This window comes from Scatophagus argus, chromosome 9, assembly GCF_020382885.2.
Source record: "Scatophagus argus isolate fScaArg1 chromosome 9, fScaArg1.pri, whole genome shotgun sequence".
NCBI lineage: Eukaryota > Metazoa > Chordata > Actinopteri > Scatophagidae > Scatophagus > Scatophagus argus.
The window spans coordinates 8,236,753-8,254,372 of NC_058501.1; the positions used below are offsets into that span (position 1 = coordinate 8,236,753).

General features: G+C 41.2%; 1 protein-coding gene across 1 annotated transcript; it reads left to right on the forward strand.

Annotated features, from left to right (window-relative positions):
- Window positions 1-5,596: 5,596 nt before the first annotated feature.
- gapdhs (glyceraldehyde-3-phosphate dehydrogenase, spermatogenic) lies at window positions 5,597-17,279 on the forward strand. Its single transcript, XM_046399645.1, has 11 exons — window positions 5,597-5,701; window positions 13,587-13,640; window positions 13,933-14,029; window positions 14,464-14,570; window positions 15,333-15,423; window positions 15,533-15,651; window positions 15,792-15,873; window positions 16,053-16,204; window positions 16,345-16,507; window positions 16,600-16,697; window positions 16,799-17,279. Exons 2-11 carry the CDS (start codon window positions 13,612-13,614, stop codon window positions 16,866-16,868), a joined length of 1,008 nt encoding a protein of 335 aa, XP_046255601.1. The 5' UTR covers window positions 5,597-5,701; window positions 13,587-13,611; the 3' UTR covers window positions 16,869-17,279.
- The last annotated feature ends 341 nt before the right edge of the window (window positions 17,280-17,620 follow it).

Genomic DNA, 17,620 nt, shown 5'->3' on the forward strand with positions numbered 1-17,620 from the left:
GAACACGAGCAACTAAAATATATTTTCTTCCCATACCTCTCCTTAAGATCAAGATATCTTTTTACAGAAAGGTTTGTGTAGAGTATGGACAAGCATGGACAAACACAGAAAAGGCCACTGAAGATTCAGATTCAAAGCTTTTGTTGTCATATGCACAGTAAAGAAACAGGTTTTCCTGTACAATGAAATTATTACTTTGCTGTCCACACTAAATGGTATAGAAGTTTAAGGTATATTATTAAAAATAGAATAATTTAACAAAATAGGGAATTTGAGAAGAGCATGCAAAAGTAAACATAAAATATAAACTTTGAATAAGTAAGGTAAAGTAAATATACATAAATGTGCATATGTGCTACATCAGCTGTTGTGCAAAATTCAGCAGAGAATGAAATAATGAATAATTGTGCAAAAACCGTCAGGAGGTAAACAGCATGGTACATGTGCAATTATAGAATATTGAGGTGCAGAACAGAAGACAATATTGCAGTTACTGTGTTACTGCATGTAAATAATCAGTATGTACAAGGGAACAGTCCACTGATATAGACTCCTGTTAGCTGTTGAGGAGTCTGATAGCGAAGGGGAAGAAAGAAGACACAATATACATTAGTTCCACTCAAGAGAATTAGAGGTGTTTTCAAACACTTCAGAGTAGTGTTATAAAATCTTTATAATGAATTTAAAAAAAAATTCAAAGTATTTTCTTAAAGTCGGTGAGGTTTTCCAAGCCTGGCCTGAACATTTGGTACATGTAAAGTTACAGTAAAATATCCTACAATGTGACATAATAATTTTATTGAAGCCAACGTGATTTGTATTTCAGATCCCGCTCTTCTCCATTCAAGCTAATGCAGCCTTCATTTTGACAACAATTCAAAAGTTTTAGTCTCTGTCCCTTTCTGAAAACTGTGGTAGGATTAAAGTGATTTTAGTCTTTTTGTTTAGTTCTAGTTAAGGTCAAGCTTCAAATTCAGTTGAATTTTGTCTCTGTTTGAGTCATAAAATAGTTTCATGATACTGTAATAGAGTTTGCTGAAGGACATTTCTCCTGTCCTGGTCATCAGGCGCGGATTCTGTTTATTACTTGACAAAACAGACCTTTTACATATTACTTTTTTACATAAACTGCATCATTAAGGCAGACGGGCATTATCTGGGAAACATCATGTGAATTCACTCTACATGGAGCTGTAATGAATTGATATTTGCCTTGGCAGACACAAACTTGTGTTTTTCCACTCATCCTGAATACACAATTGAAACCTACTGGGAATGTTACAATCTTGGTTTGAATATAAGAGAAATGTGTCCACAGGTCGTCTCTCTTCTTTCTTTCCACCTGCCAGACGTGAAGATGAGGAACTCATCATTTGAGAGGCCATTTGCCAGCAGCAGCTAATGGTTTCGTTCGGCTTTTTAAGCTAGCCAGATTTATTAGTAGGCTCTAAAAAGGTTAGCTCGTTCACATTAGTGATACTGGAAACTGGCTCTGGACACGCTTTGAGATGACTGCTCTGATCTAACTGAAGTTGTCCACCCAAACAGAGCCAACTATTTCACCTTGTCTTCACTTGTCTTGGCATAATCAACAGAGAGATCACTCATAATTGTTGTCAATAGTTTTTTCATTTATATTGTCATCACAGTTAATAAATGGGCATCAACAAATACTCCAAATCGTCCAAGTTTTCAATGACAAAATTAACATTAATGACAGCACCTTGCAGGTCTATGGTGCCCTCAACTGGACAACACTGAAATGCATTGCAACCCTTTACTGTGAATTTATTTTAATTCATGTCACAATGAAAAACAATTCCTCCAGTCATTAAAGACAAAAGGTTAAATAATTTTCATTTAATATGACAGTAAATGCGGGGAAAAAGCAAACGTGAATTACAATGTGCATTGTACTTCATTTTATTTGTGTTTTATTTTATATTTGTTTTCATTGAGATATTTAAAGTCTTCCAGTCTGCCAGCACAAGGATTCAAGTCATGGCCATTACCTTCAAGAGTTTGGCTACTGTTGCCTTCCACCATTTTTGAGCTGAGCAAGAAAGTTTGTAAAACTCTGGAAATATTGCAGCCCCAGACACACACCATGTATAAGTGGTGTCAAGGGTTTAAATCTGACTATGGATGGCTTTGCTGTATTTCATCCCTTGCCTGTCACAACTTTTCTTTTATTTTCCACTGTATACTTTTTTTAAAAGGCAGATATGCCATAAAAAATAATTGTTGTAATGAATGTTTTAACTTTGGCTAAAACTTGGCCCTCCAGGCTCTCTAGCCAGACTTTGTGGTTTGCTGATGCTAAGCAGCTCTTGGCATGAGTGTAACTCTGCGATTAGTGCCCCTTTAAACACTTATAATTCACAGCCTATGAAAATATTATCAGAGAGGGCCAGCTCTCTGCCTGAGGGGGTCAGGAGGTTGTTTTAATGGTACCATGGGCTCAGTGTGTTGAACTGTTCGAGCTCACAGCATTAGGATTGTCTTAAATCACTTTCAGTGGGTTGAAAATGTGAGGGAAAAACTACACGAGATACAGCCTAATCATGTGTATGGAGTAATGTAAACGTGAAAATTAGGCATAATGCTCTAGCTATTAAAACCTTGACATGACTAGAACATGTGGAAATTATTTTAAGTTAGAATTATAGTGACAAATGGTTTGTTTTTCCAGTGTTGTGTATGAGGGAGAGCCTTAAATCTCATATGTTCACATCTGCACACACACACCCACACACCTCTACTCAGACCTAAATTTCCGGTTAAGTAGTGGTAGGAGGTGTATATGAAAGATTTGTCATTTGGCTAGAGGCTCATATCAGTTGACAGTTTACATAAGGAAGTTTCAATATCAATAAAAACTTTGTTCTGCTGCACAGGTGTTTTCTCTTTCCAAGACATAATCTACGGTGCGAAGGAAAGAAATAATGAAAAATAACCAGAATGGTTGACTTTATGAATGGCAAACTAAAGCTACAGAATACACGAAAATATCAGGGTTTCTTCATAACAAATGAACAAATAAACTATATACCCTGCAAATATGAGTGGTAGAAATGTTCCAGATATGGCCAAAACACTGCAGTTCAGTTGTCCACACTGCACTCTTTTTCATGACTTATTTTTTTCTCATTTCAACATTGCATAACGTAATGTATCGTCTGATCAGTCTTGTCTTATTTAACCTAACATTTGCTCTCAGATAGTACAAACATGCATTGCTGCAGACATTATATTCAGCAGTGAACAGGCACCAACACTGACCCTCAGCTGAGCTCCCTCTTAAAGCTGTATTATTTTAAGGCAAGTTCGCCCCCTGTAGTGCAAAGAAGAGATTGCATTGGTAATGTCTTAAATGCCCTCAAGTGAAATGACCTTCCTGTTTCATCCTACAGCACCATGTCACAGTGCTGTTGGCATGCAGTGAAGAAACCTCTTGAATTTCCTGTAAATGTGATTTACTTTAGCCAACATTTAACATTAGGAAAATAGTTCCAAAGTCTGGTTTGACAGAAAATGGTTCTTTGAAGGCAGTGGGAAAAAAAAAAGATTGTTCTAACCTAATAGCACCTTGGGCAGCCATGGCATATATGTGTACCAGAGCCTCCAGACGTTTTGTCCAAACTCACATTTACGATGCTCGCCTACTGCTCTAATTAGAAAGTGTCCTGAGACAACTTTTGTGGTGATTTGGCACTATATAAATAAATTGAATTGAAAATTGAATTGTTCCTGTTCTATTGCATTGTCCCATGTCATTGCACCATCTACAGCTTTCACCTTCCTCACTAGTTGGCTACAGAGCTGTTGAGTATTACAACAGGGTCTCATCATAGTGGAGAGACCCAGTGCTAAATCAGACCAAACGTAATGATAGGTTCAGCATGTACTGCCCCAAATGCTTTTGCAGCAACTTGCTGTCTTTGCCAAACTAAAAGCTTTCCACAAAATCATCACTGATACAATAAAGTGTTTCCACTGCAGTGAGCACCACAGACATAAGAGTTCCACTTTGAAAATAAACAGAGGTCTACCAGAAATTCATCATGTATGCTGCATGTAATTCATTGTCCAAACGATGCTGACAGTCAGCAGAAATAGTAGTGTCAAAGTAAAGACAAGACACAAGGTACCGCCTTTAAAATAGCCCCGAAAAACATCTCACAACTTCTTTGATTGATTCTTTGATTTTACCTTTTTATGAGATTGCGCAACAATCTCCGTGTGCAGAATTTAGGTTTATCCACTAGATGGCGCCATAATACAACGCCTGGTCTTGAATGGGCTCCATGTTGGCGATAAAATACAAAAATGCTAAAAATAACAAAAATGAGCCCTCTGAGAATTACAAGGTTAGATACTTTAATTTAATTTCATTCTGTCATAAAGCAGCTTTCGCAGAACAAGAAATATGACGACCTAAAGCAAAACACATTTTCAGTTCAACAGGGGGCACATCAACAGCTTGAGCAAATTAACAGGACCTAAACTTGAACATATTGTGCATTTGCAGGCTGTGGATTTATTAGAGTGATATTATACGCACATATAGATAGAGACAGAGGGAGATAGAGGGGGGATTTTAACGGTTCTGAAATGAAAATCTTTTACCTTTTTTACCACTATGAGCAAACTCGGCTTTCTGAAATATAATCTAGGTTTGTTTTACATTGCGCAAATCAAACGCCAATCAGAAATCACGAAATGCAAGAAGGGGTGTGTAGCGCTGAGTGTGAAATTATGTTGGTCAACGAATGTTCCTTCCTGCTTTCACTGCAGGGATTTCCCATGTTACACCGCTGTACGCATCCTCTCTCACGTAGCCTCAATCTCAGTGTGACACGTGCTGTGACATGAGGAGAGGAGAGGAATGGGATGGAGTAATAAACTAGATCAATTAAACGTCGCTCTAAATATCGAATTAAAATACATTCTTATTTTTAATTATATTTCCTTTATTTCATATTGTGGTAGTCCACATGCCAGAAGTTCATCATCCTAGCTAAGCAGCAGCCTGTCTCTATGGGTACACCTACGTGACATGTTAGTTTCATGACTTCTTACATAACAGTGCTGCATCCATCCATATAGGCACACACACACACAAACTGCATCCAAAGGCGATCCACTCTGCAGTCCTTTACAGATGGATGATGATTCGCCTACCAATTACATTAACGTCTTATTTTGACCATTGTGTCCTAGCTAGTGTCCCGTCTGTCTATTATGAATAAAGGTTGTCCATTTATCAAACTCCCTTTGCATTTCATCACATGCACGTGAGCAGCTCGGTACATGGTGGGAATGGGTCAAAATGCTTCATCATTCCGCATCACGTCCACGTTGGTATGTTGCCAGTACCTCTCTGCGTCTCTCTTATCTCTCAGCTGTCTGAGTCAGTCTGATAAATATTACCTTTCGTTATCCACATAACCCTAAAGACTTTTAGTAAGAATAAGAAATGTGAGTAAGGCAAACAGTGAAGTGTTTCATCACTATAGTTACTGTGGGAGCCGTTGAGAGACCGTGACCAGTCCCTCGTTCCGAATGGATCCTACCAGCAAAGGATGGCGTGACGTCACGTATCCACGACGACCAGGCTCCCCGAGGCACGTGTCTTGTATAAAAACGGAAGGCGGCACTGTGAGTTGCGCACACAGACTCAAGAAGCATCGGCCTTGAGGTAAGCAGCTAGACCAATTTGCCCTTGGTGGTATAGAGGCCCTCGTGACGGCTGTATTTCACAGGTTAGCGTAAATGGTCTAGATTAAGGATGCTAAAGGTATTTCACACAATTTAACTTTCATTACGGCTTCAAATTTGAGCTCATCTGTCGGTGCGCCAATGTCGGCCCGTCATAAGTTACATCAGCTTGATTAGCTAGCTAACGTAATGCTGTTCTGAGTTGCTTTTTCTTCTCTACCGTTAAGTTCGTCTCATATTCTTCTGAGACTGGCATTACTACAAGCCGTACTTGCGGAAGCCGCTGTGTTGTCTCCATAGTGAATTTCGTAGGCCCTGCACGGGCTTTATTTTAATCTGCCACGCATCCGTTTAACGTGGCGCAAGTCCACGGGGGCCAGGCGAGAGGATGAGAGTGCGGACTAGCTCAAAGCTCATTTAGCGTTAGGATGTGTAAAGCAGTGTCTTTCGCAGGATGCACTCTTTAATGATACAGGAAGAGAGAAGCGAGGATGGGAGGGGTTGTGACCATGGCCTTGCAGTCTGGAGAGAGGCTGGTCGTTGTGTAATGCATTTCGCTCGAGTTATTTCTTTGCATCGTTATGCTGCCACTGAAATCGCCAAAGCTGTAAACGCACCGAATCACCAAATGTCAAGGAAATCGCCATATATTACATATGGTCCACTCATATTGTGTAAGTCATTCATCTAAAGCTAAAGCTGTCTTACTGAACGGGTAACGTGACACTGGCAGCTCCCATTGCGGCATCTTTGCGGAAGTGGATTAGTCTCCATATTATGTAACCCAATACAAAATTATATGTCTATATATGTTTATCACAACAGAATACAGAGCCTATATTGATGAGGTTTGGATGAAAGGGGGTTCACTATAAAACCTGACTGTATACGTGCCGTTGCAGCAGTGTACTGAACTGTTATGAAACCGGTATACGGGGTGAATGAGTGCACTTGCACGGAGGTGAAGCTACGTGCGTCCCCTGGTCCTCATGATGAAGTCTGTCGTCGTTGCGCATTTACATTTCACAGATGAGTTGTACGCAACGACGGGAAGCAGCGGTCACAGTGATGCAAGAACCAAAGGGCAAGAAATGAACAAACTGGGCTTTATTTCATGTGGAAAGATGAGAGATGAGAGGGAAAAGCCTCCCTGCGACGCGTTTGAAGGGCAGAGAGGCAGTGTGGTGTCGCATGATTCTGCCGCAGTTAGACTCCAGACTCGACAGACCTGTTGATGCGGTTTGAAAAGGGGCCTGCGTAAAGCAGCAACACGCCACTGTTAAGGCTCTGAAATTTATTAAGCTTCATATCTGGCCATACGGGGTGTTTTCTGGAAAAAGGCACACAGTCCCAGTGCTCAGAAATTACGAATGCTTATATCTCTTTTCATGTCTTGTCATGTCTAGTATTTACTATTTATTACAACAGCAACAATGATACAGTATAATTACAATTACAATGTGTTATTAATTGTGACAATCGCTATTTTCTTGGAGTTACTTTAATTCTTTTAATATAGATGTATTACATGCAGAGGCAGCCATGTCTGGCCTTGTCTCGTTGTTGAAGGTCATCACTCGAGCTGAGGAAGGTCACAGCAGGCCCAGAGATGCTGTAGTGATGCTGACCTGCTGCTAAACTTTCTTCTCAAACTTCTTATCAAATTTTATTTAATGGTTATTCACACTGCACTTATGGATGATGAGCCACACCTATTGGCTCAGTCTGGACTACTGAAGGTCAGTTCAGGCCTGCCAAGAAGATGTTAAGTGTTGTAATCAAAGCTTTATGTGTTGCCAAACTTCTATCATAATTTTTGGAGGAAAACTGGTATCCGTTTTCCATACATTAGCAGATTAATGTGCAGTATTTTTAATTAACATGATTTATGATTATAACCTTCCTCTAGACATGTGAGGATTACTTGCATCTGAGACAGAGTGAGAATTTATTTATTTGTCGTGTAGCTCATAATTGTTTTGACATTCATTCTGCTTTTTTGTGTGTCACTGCAGATCAGGGTGACAAGCAAATGTATGAAATGGAAATAGCAGTGACTGTGTGACCACCATGTTGCCACTATGCTGAGTTTAACTAGAGCACACTTAGCAACACATTAGATATGTTTTTGGATTCTAACAAGGACTACGACCACCTGCTATTCATTGTGTATCTGAGTTAGAAGCCATGGGGTCTCTAGGACATTGTTCATAGATGTGGACAGGATTGTCAGGTGCTTTCTTAAGAACTGTGCAGGCTGTTGTTCAGATATCAAATTAGTGTCTGTGTGCTACTCAAGTTTGGTCATGCATTCCCATTTGTACCCACTTTGGTGCATACTGCAGTTAGTGAATAATCACTGCCATGAAAAGTGAGTTTTGCCTTGAGTCATTCACTCTTTTTGAGTTTTCTTCTAGATTAACACAATTTTCCCCTTTAAGGTAGCATGGTAGCCTCTAGATTGAGGTTCGAATGAGCATTCCCCTTGAGTGTGCTCTGCAGCTGACGTATTAGCCAGTCATCTTGTCCAGGATGTGTGTTAGAGAGAAGGAACTCTGGAATGACTCAGCATTTACCACCCAACTGTCATCAGTTTAAGGAAATAAATTGTATAGTGGGGCAGGACACACAAAGCTGTGACATAAAAGGTCCCTACTTCTACAAGAAAGCAGATTTGCACTATCTTTTATATATTGCCGTAATTCAAATATTTAGGTGTCTTTTTAGCTAGCAGAGAATCAAAAACTGCATAAAGCTGTATTCCTGTATGGTAGCAAATGACAGGCAATGAGCCTTAGGAAGGATATTTGTCATGTGCCCGCTGCCACAAGCTCATATAGTTAGGTTATAGGCAGTGTGTGTGTGCAGAGTCTTCACGTCTCCCTCTGAATCCACACACTTTTTACTAATTCATGCTGGTTTGTATGTGTGTGTGTATAGTATGAACTGTAGTGGTGAGGTGCAGTAGTAATTTAGCACACAAAAAGAGCCTTCTTTGTCTAAATGTCTTATGGAAACAGCTGAACTTCTTATCTGTCTGTTCCTGTCAGCAGGAGACCATGCCTGCTGAGTAGGACACAGTCTGTGGTGATGTGTGTGCATGTGTCCGACAAGTGATATGATCATCTGTGACATTTAACTCACTTGTTTACAACAGCAAAGCGATGCTACCTCTATGATGAGACCATAAAAATGTTGTATACACCTAAAGAGGAGATGAAAATATTTTTTTTCTCAAGTTGCAGACAGTGCAGAAAGTTTGACTCCACCACATGCAGTCATTTTTCAGTGTCCAATGTGTTTGAGCTATTTGACTTATCGAGAGGTGGGCAAGAAGAGAAAACATCTGATTGGATAGTCTGCCTGGCCTCTTGCCAATCAGTGCATTGCAGTAGAAAACTACTTGTGAGAGCGGGTGTGACAAAGGGATAGAAAGCTGGAGGAATAGGCAGGATACACTGAAAGAAGGACGACTGAAGGAGGAAGGCTGGGGGAGTGGCTTTGTGGGCAGGATATGTGAAGGCACAGTCAGTGAGCTCAGGAAGTGACTGACAAATTTCTCTTGAGTGCACAAACCATGGTGACTTGGAGACTGAGTATAAAAGCTTTGGTCTAAACTTAGTCTCTCCTGATGTGAATTTAGATTGTTTCAAGATGTTAGCTCCAAGTTTAATCTTAAACTGTTAACAGATTTAGAAAACACCAACACTGTACCAACAAATGTGAACAGTCCATGTAGTAAGTGTTCTGTCTGTATGTGAACTGGAGTTCTGTTTGATAGGATGTACAGAGTTTATCGGCACTCCTCAAAATTCAGATCCATATAAGGCTTAACAGCAAGTGACTGGAATCCACACACTGTAAGAGTGTTACAGAAAGAAGAAGAATCGGTGTTGTTTTGGCAAAGTGTTGATGCTTGACATGAGAGGAGGTGTTGACAGAGGTGAAATGCTGTGTCATGCCCTCTTCCAACAGATTTTAGAGATTTTATCACCTGATGCAGCATGTTGTCTTTGTGCTTTTCTGGTTGACTGGTTATGAATCATCTTTCCATTACACTCAGACATGCAGACATGGCAGCCCTGTCCTGTACCCCCACCCTGCCCCCAGATTAAAATCTCTGTTTGTGTGAGAAAAATGGGTCGCAGCTCAGAGGGAGGGCAGGGTTGTGCTAAATGAGGGGAACTAGTAGACAGACAAAGAGTAGCGAGGACACGCAAATAGGGACACGGAGGGTGGGTGTTGAATTTTAATGATTAGTTTGGGTGCTGGGGAAAAAGGGAGGGAAGTTATGATACTCACTGAGCCAAAAGGGAAGGACAGACAGCTAAGGACGAACAGGGGAGGAACTGAAGGGAAAAGAGGCAAATAAGCCAAATACAAGAAAAACAATTTGGATGGAGGACAGATGATTAAGGAGTCGTAGGTATAGTAGGTATAGTATACATGTGAGTAGCTGGGTGAACTTCCTCATTAATTAGGAATAAAAACATTAAAGCTTCTCTGACTGGCTCGTTCCTCCCTGTTGTCGAACCAATCAGAAGAGGACGTGATGGGTGCACCTCCATTGATAAATGACTGACTCTTCACAATTAAGTCTGATTTCAGGCTGGTGAAAAAGGAGATGTGAGATTTATGCAGCAGGGAGGTGAGAGAGAAGTGAGGATGAAGGAAGGAAGCATAGACACTGTATGGATGCATTTCCCTTCTTTCCCATAAGGACCCTCGGTCAAGCGTCTCTCTGATTGGTCTCAGCCCTACTCTCTGGCTAGCCAATCAGAAAAGGAGGTGGCTGTACTGCAGAAAGCTGAATGGTGTTCTCATGTTATTTTATTTGCATCAATGTGGGTGGTACCATTAAATCAAGACACTACCACCAAGAGAATTAAAGAGAGCTCACTTTCACCAACATAATATTCACAATAGTAAGCTTTTTGACTTTTTAGAAAGCCCCTGTCCAATTGCTTTCAATAATTTTGACATTACTGTGGGTTTTCAGTACTTGGCTCTGCAAGTCAGTCTTTTTCAGGTATTAACAGAGCTTTTCTTTGGTAAAGTAGTGAAACCTCAGAGTAGTAAATCTGCAGTGGGTAGTAAATGGTCAGTAAACTTGCTGCACTTCATGTGTCTGGCTCTCTGTCTCCCTCTTCCTCCTACATTTTAATGAGTGTCAGCAGATTGCAAGCTGCAGTTACTAACATGTAACTTCTTTGCTCTGCTCTGCACAATACTGCCTCTGTGAGCTGGGGCGTGTCTATGAGTGCTGAATACCAGGTCAGAGCTGATTGGTCTGCAGTCAGAAGAGGCAGGACTGTGGTGGAGATGTGGGAAGAACTGCAAGCTATGCCAGCTGGATCTTGCTTGCTTTTATTTATGGCAGTGCTCTTTAACAAAACTGCAGTGGTTATATATAATAATATAGAAATAAAAATAATGATAGTCAGTCTTTTATCTTTGAATTTTTCAATTAACCAGAATTGTGGTAAGTGTTCTTGTCCATCTTAAGTGTTGGTCCTTTGGCTGCTATTGGTCAATGCCCCACACAGTTGCTAGGAAACAGTAACAGACAAGGAGTGGGATGTGTCCCCAAGTGCATACAGGCAGACTGTCATACACATGTGCACATGCTCAATATCAAAGTCTTCAATACTAGTCCAAGTACTTGTAAAATATACCCCATTTTAATTTAGCACTTAATTAAAAGCTATTATTTTCTGTGCACAGCAAAGTTGTCAGGTTGTTAAATTCTCCACATTTAGAGCCACATCGTTGGGTTTGAGTCCCACCAGATCTCTCTTATGTGGCTGTCTTTGTCCAGTCCCATTTTTCCCCTTTAGTGGAACCAAATAGCCCACTCTGTTTAAAAAGTGGTATCATTTGTCAGTATTGCAGCCATTTTGTGTTGGAAAACACAGTGCAACTAACCCTAACCCCAACTAGAGAAAATGGAGAGGTCAGTGCAGAGAGAGAGAGAGAGAGAGAGAGCAAGTTAAAAAGTGCACAGGCAACAGGGTGAGAAGAGTTCAAAAGAAAGGAAAGAGTTGTGAATGCACAATGGGTAATGGAGAGAAGTTATACTGAAGGAGAGGAAAGACAGAAATGCGAGAAGAGCATGGTCATACTGTCTGCACCCTCCCTCTCTCCCTTTTCTCTGTACCACTTTCTCTCCCTCTCTCTCTCTCTCTCTCTCTCTCTCTCTCTCTCTCTCTCTCTCCTTTGGTGACCATGTATTATAGATGCTAGCAGCAGAACACAAAATGGCTGCTCTCCCCTGAAAGACAGGTACCACAGATATAGACTACAAATGACCAGGTTAGAAATCTGACTGTTGAAACTGTGTTCAATACATTGGGTTTCTCTGGAATTAAATAGGGTTCCTGTTCCAACAAATGAATGAATTCAGGTTGAAATAGTTCAAATTTGATCTACCATTGTTCATCTGTGAGAGAGTATGTGGGAGAGTCTGAAGAGATCATTTATCCTAATCTGGTTGCTCATATAGTCTATTTAAAGGGCTCCCACAATGCATTTCACCATCGACTGCCTGTCCTACACGCTCCCCACTGGGACACACACACAGATAGACACAAAACAGATTAGGAGATTACAGTACTCTAAAATGACAGCCAACCGGTTTCAAGGACAATCCCACTGCCCTTACTTACCTGCAGTGCTACTAAGTTACCATACCTGTTCATCGGTGTGAGTACAAGTCTGGATACATGTTACACACAGAAATCCATCTAAATTTGTAGAACCTTAAATGTCCCCAAACGAGTTCATAGATTAATCCTTATTTCTAGACTCTGAAACATCTCTTCAGCAACCTGATGGTTTTTATATAACGATTAATAGCTGAAACAGAGTTTACCTTTGTTGAACATATTAGTGAGAGCAGGGAGGAGGTGTGCAGAGAAGAAAGGGGCAATATACAGTATGAAAAAGAAGCAGGAAAGCAGAGCCAGAGGGAAAAATGGAGTCACATAGTTGAGTCAAGGCCAGACTTCCTCTGTCTTCAGTCAGGAGACAAGTCTCTGGTTGTTGCATACCTACTACTTTCTCCCTCCCTTCATATCCCATTGTTTTCTAAACATGCCCCTGCATGACACAACACCTCCCTGTATTTTTCTGTCACTGGCAACAAACAGAATCACACCCTTGCACGGATGCAGTCTGTTATACTCACTGCAACCCAAGTACCTGCTTCATCTTGCCGTTCTAACTTCCCAAGCAGACCAAAGTATTATAACTACCACCGTGGTGTTTTTTTTCACCCTTTAGTGCCAGTGCGTCACACTGTCCGTCAGTGCTGCGAGGCTACTGCTTCCAGTCTTACCCTACAGCCGAATCCACAAAATAAAATAACAGCATACAAAGTACATGTTACAATGTTGTCCATACAACATTTTCAAATGCAAAATTTTTTATGAGGAGCTGCGTGAATACAGAGGTGCTTTGACTAGCATGATACCAGCTAGCATGATACTTCACTGTGTGTGTAAATAAAAAAGACAGAGGGGGAAGCAAGGCCATGGAGGAAAACACCAGCCATCTCTAAGCCACCTACTGCTGTCAGGGCAACAGTTTGTCTCAGACCAAGCACCTACATATACTTGTGGTTAGCATTGTCAAGCCAACCATTGTATATTTAACCTCACTGATAAAGAAGTGAGGGCTTTTCTAGGCTGCAGTGGTTTCTGAAATTAAGAGCAGAGGCATTAGGTCTCAGTCTTCTCACTGAGTGCATTTCCAGCCAGAGAACTTTACCAAGTGAGACTGTGTATGTTCATGTATTTTCATCTTTCAGGAGCTGCCGTTCTCTGTCTAATGTTATTGGTTTCTGTGTTGTTCCTTTTTTCCCCCAGATAACTCCCCCAAGCAGCAGCAAACATGTCAGATCTCTGTGTTGGAATTAATGGGTGAGTTTGAAACACAGAAATTAATTTTTGGCGCATTAGGATAGTATGGCAGGTGTAGCAGAAATATATTATTATTATTTCATGACATTTTTTGCTGATGAGGAATAAAGGGCAGGTCTCCTCTATGATAGAAAACAAGTCATGTTGTGGTCTGTATAGTCTATAGTATTGTAGTTCAGTCTTATTGGAAGAGTCATGTGAGGTCCCAGGAGTAGTTTGACATCCTGAGGAAGTTCCTACCATCTCCCCAACACAACTATTATTAATCTCTCTCATTCTCTTCCCCTCACAGCTTTGGTCGTATTGGCCGTCTGGTCTTGAGGGCTTGCCTTCAGAAAGGCATCAAGGTTGTGGCCATCAATGACCCCTTCATTGACCTGCAGTACATGGTGAGAAAACCTGCATGCGCATACTTGCTTGCAAATTATTAACATTTATTTTAATTTGAGTCAAGCGCCTGTTGTATGATATTTGCAACATCATAATCACTCACTGAAAACATTGTACAGAAAAACAAGATTTACGCCTTCAATGTGTATTGTTGAAAGAGGCTGATATACAAAATGACAAACAGAAACACGTAATAAAACTGACCCACACTTTAGTTTCATCAATACCTAAAGTCAATGGGAATTTTCATTTTTTTAAATTATGAATTATTTACTTGTAATTCTTCAGTCAGAGTCAAACACTACTACTACTACCATTGTGACTCCAAAAATCTCTCAGGGAATTATAAAATTGTTGTGTTACAATGGTGGATATTGTATGAAATAAGAAACTAGTTCTCAAATAATCAATTCATTTCACTCCTGCCTTCCAGGTCTACATGTTCAAGTATGACTCCACTCATGGCCGTTACCATGGTGACGTCCACCACGAGGATGGCAAGCTTATTGTCAATGGCAACGCCATCTCTGTCTTCCAGTGGTAAGTGATGATGCTGTTTGGTGGTTTAGTAGCTGTTGCTGCTCAGGAATCAGCTGTGTTTATGTTCATCTTAACTGGTGGCATCAAGCTGAAGTGAGGCCAAAAACAGGCCAGCTGATTACTGAAGTACCACCCCAGTACAGTTTTATTTGCACATACAGGAGCAGCCATCCAAGAGTTCAGCTGGAATTATTACATACTTTATTTTTTATTGAAGGTGACATATTTTGTGCCAGTTTTACCTCCTGGTCTTTAATGCCCAGAGGACAAGAATTCCAGGCAGTAGAATGAGGCCTTCTACGGCCTGGGCCAATAAGCCACCCCTCCACCCATTTCACTGGCTGTTGATTTAGGCCATCGAGTAATGGGCCTCATGGCTGCAAAAGGCAACACCAACATAAAAGTGGGTTAGACATTCCAGTTCTTCTTTGAGCACTGAGTGTAAATTTGGGAGTTTTTCTTCTTTGAATCTCCTACTTTTACCACTCCACCTACTTTTTTGGCAAGGCTATTAACCTTTGCACCCTAAGGTATTAATTGAAATATTATCTTGTCACTATTACCATGACATTATCCAAAGAGGCTCCACACACTAAAGCACAGGATTTGCTGTGCTAACAAGATTACTTCTCGCTTCTTTCTACACATAACTTAGTCACTGTATCTCTTTTTTTCTTTTTGTATTATTTTGGACTTACATGTCTTGCACAGTAGTGATAATCATTTAATGTTCAACTGACTCTGTTATTTGTCTGACTCTAGTATGAAGCCAGCAGAGATCCCCTGGGGCAGTGCTGGAGCCAAGTACGTTGTTGAGTCCACTGGAGTCTTCCTCAGTGTGGAGAAGGCCTCCGTATGTAAACACATGCACACATGCACATACGCATGCAGAAACAAATACAAAGACTGCCAGATGTTCCGGGTTCTAACCTACATCCTCTTTCTCTCTTGGCTAATCACAGTCTCACCTCGATGGTGGAGCACAGCGTGTGGTTGTATCTGCTCCCTCACCTGATGCACCAATGTTCGTCATGGGGGTCAACGAGGACAAATACGACCCCTCCTCCATGACCATTGTCAGGTAGCATACCTTTGGTCTTGGACATGTATTCACACTGCATATTTTTAATTGTCACAAACATGTTCCTTTAGGTGGAGCAATTCATAATTGTGAATGTGAAGTCTGGCAGTTAATGACCGTGTCTGTCTTTCTTTTGATAGCAATGCCTCCTGCACCACCAACTGCCTGGCTCCCCTGGCCAAAGTCATCCATGATAATTTTGGCATTGAGGAGGCTCTCATGGTAAGTCAGAAATAAATCTGAACACATGCATCAGTGTGAAGGTGGAGTGCAGTATCCAAATGTAATACTGAAAGTTTTAACCACTGTTGTAACAAGGGTTTTATCATTGTATTGTTTTTTGCCTTAAAAGTATGTATGAGTCATTGATTTTCTATGTAATGTGACCCTCCTCTGTGTAGACTACAGTCCATGCATACACAGCCACCCAGAAGACGGTGGACGGTCCCAGCGCCAAGGCCTGGCGTGATGGCCGCGGTGCCCACCAGAACATCATTCCAGCCTCCACCGGTGCTGCCAAGGCTGTGGGCAAAGTCATCCCCGAACTCAACGGGTAAGGACAGCAACACCATCGTAACCATCCTGATTATCAGAAGAACCTTTTCTGGTTGTGGGTAGGAGGTTAAGAAAAATCCAAAACAGAAGGTGACACAGATTCAATACATCTCTTTTTTGTCCACCCTCTCTCTCTAGTAAGCTGACAGGCATGGCATTCAGGGTGCCAGTGGCTGATGTATCAGTGGTGGACCTGACATGCCGCCTGTCCAAGCCTGCGTCTTATGCTGAGATCAAGGAAGCCGTCAAGAAGGCCGCCCACGGTCCCATGAAGGGAGTGCTGGGTTACACCGAGGACCAGGTAACACCCAAAGCCTTTTATTCATTCATGTTCTAAATGAATTATGATTTTACTTGGAAATAGATCTGACTTGTGTGGTTTGTCTTCTGCAGGTGGTCTCCTCTGACTTCATCGGTGACACCCACTCCTCCATCTTCGATGCTGGTGCTGGCATCTCCCTGAACGACAACTTTGTCAAGCTCATTTCCTGGTTAGTTTTCAAGTGTCTTCTGCAGTCCCACATGAAAGTTAGCATTAATCTAAAGAGATAAAACACAAACAACTGATTTCTCTTTCTCCTTTTCTCTCCAGGTATGATAATGAGTTTGGCTACAGCCACCGTGTTGCTGACCTGCTGCTGTACATGCACTCCAAGGAGTAAACACTTCCTCTTCAAAAAGGAAGTCAGGAAAGGGACCACCCCAACCATCCTCCCATCCCCTCCTTTCTCTTTTACACACAGGCCCCGCCCATAGTCAAGTCATAGCATCACTTTAGCTCTACTACAGTATACGTAGGAAGCAGCAACAGTGTGTTCGAGTGTTCTGAGTTTATCTGTCTTTTCCTTTCATGACGAGATGATTGGGTGGTGACAGTATTTGTGTCCGTGTGCCCCCTCTCCACCTCCCACTGCCACTTTAGATGTGTCTTTATGGCTCAGTACTATGGTAACTACTGTATCCATCTCCCTGTTGGTGTGTTTTAAAGGCTTAATCACCAGTGGATGAGGAAGCTGAGAGGCAGAGCTACTTAAGAGTAAAGAGACAAACAAATAAAACTTGAAAAACCTCAAGCTGTCAAGTTGTCCTGTTTCATTATTGTCATTTTGTGTTCACCGTGTCCCATGCAGCAGACAAATCAGAGACATAACTGAATACAATAAAATAATGTTGACAATTAAATAATTAAAATCTTATTCACAAGCTAAGCTTTAAGATAAGATAATCCTTTATTAGTCCCATTACTGGGTAATTACAATGTTACAGCAGCAAACAGGATATAGAGGGTGCAAAGCATGCAAGGATATGGGAAGGATGAGCATTCAAAAAGAACAAATACACAGGAAACAAGTACCTGCAGCTGTACACAGTACAGAAACAAAAAGACTATTCACACTTTATGCTTTTAAACTCT

Excerpts from the sequence above, each read along its gene's own strand:
- gapdhs (XM_046399645.1), top strand. The coding sequence starts at position 13,612 with ATGTCAGATCTCTGTGTTGGAATTAATGG. Across the intron at positions 15,652-15,791 it reads TCCTCCATGACCATTGTCAG|CAATGCCTCCTGCACCACCA; the intron begins GTAGCATACCTT and ends TTCTTTTGATAG. Across the intron at positions 16,698-16,798 it reads TTTGTCAAGCTCATTTCCTG|GTATGATAATGAGTTTGGCT; the intron begins GTTAGTTTTCAA and ends TTTTCTCTCCAG.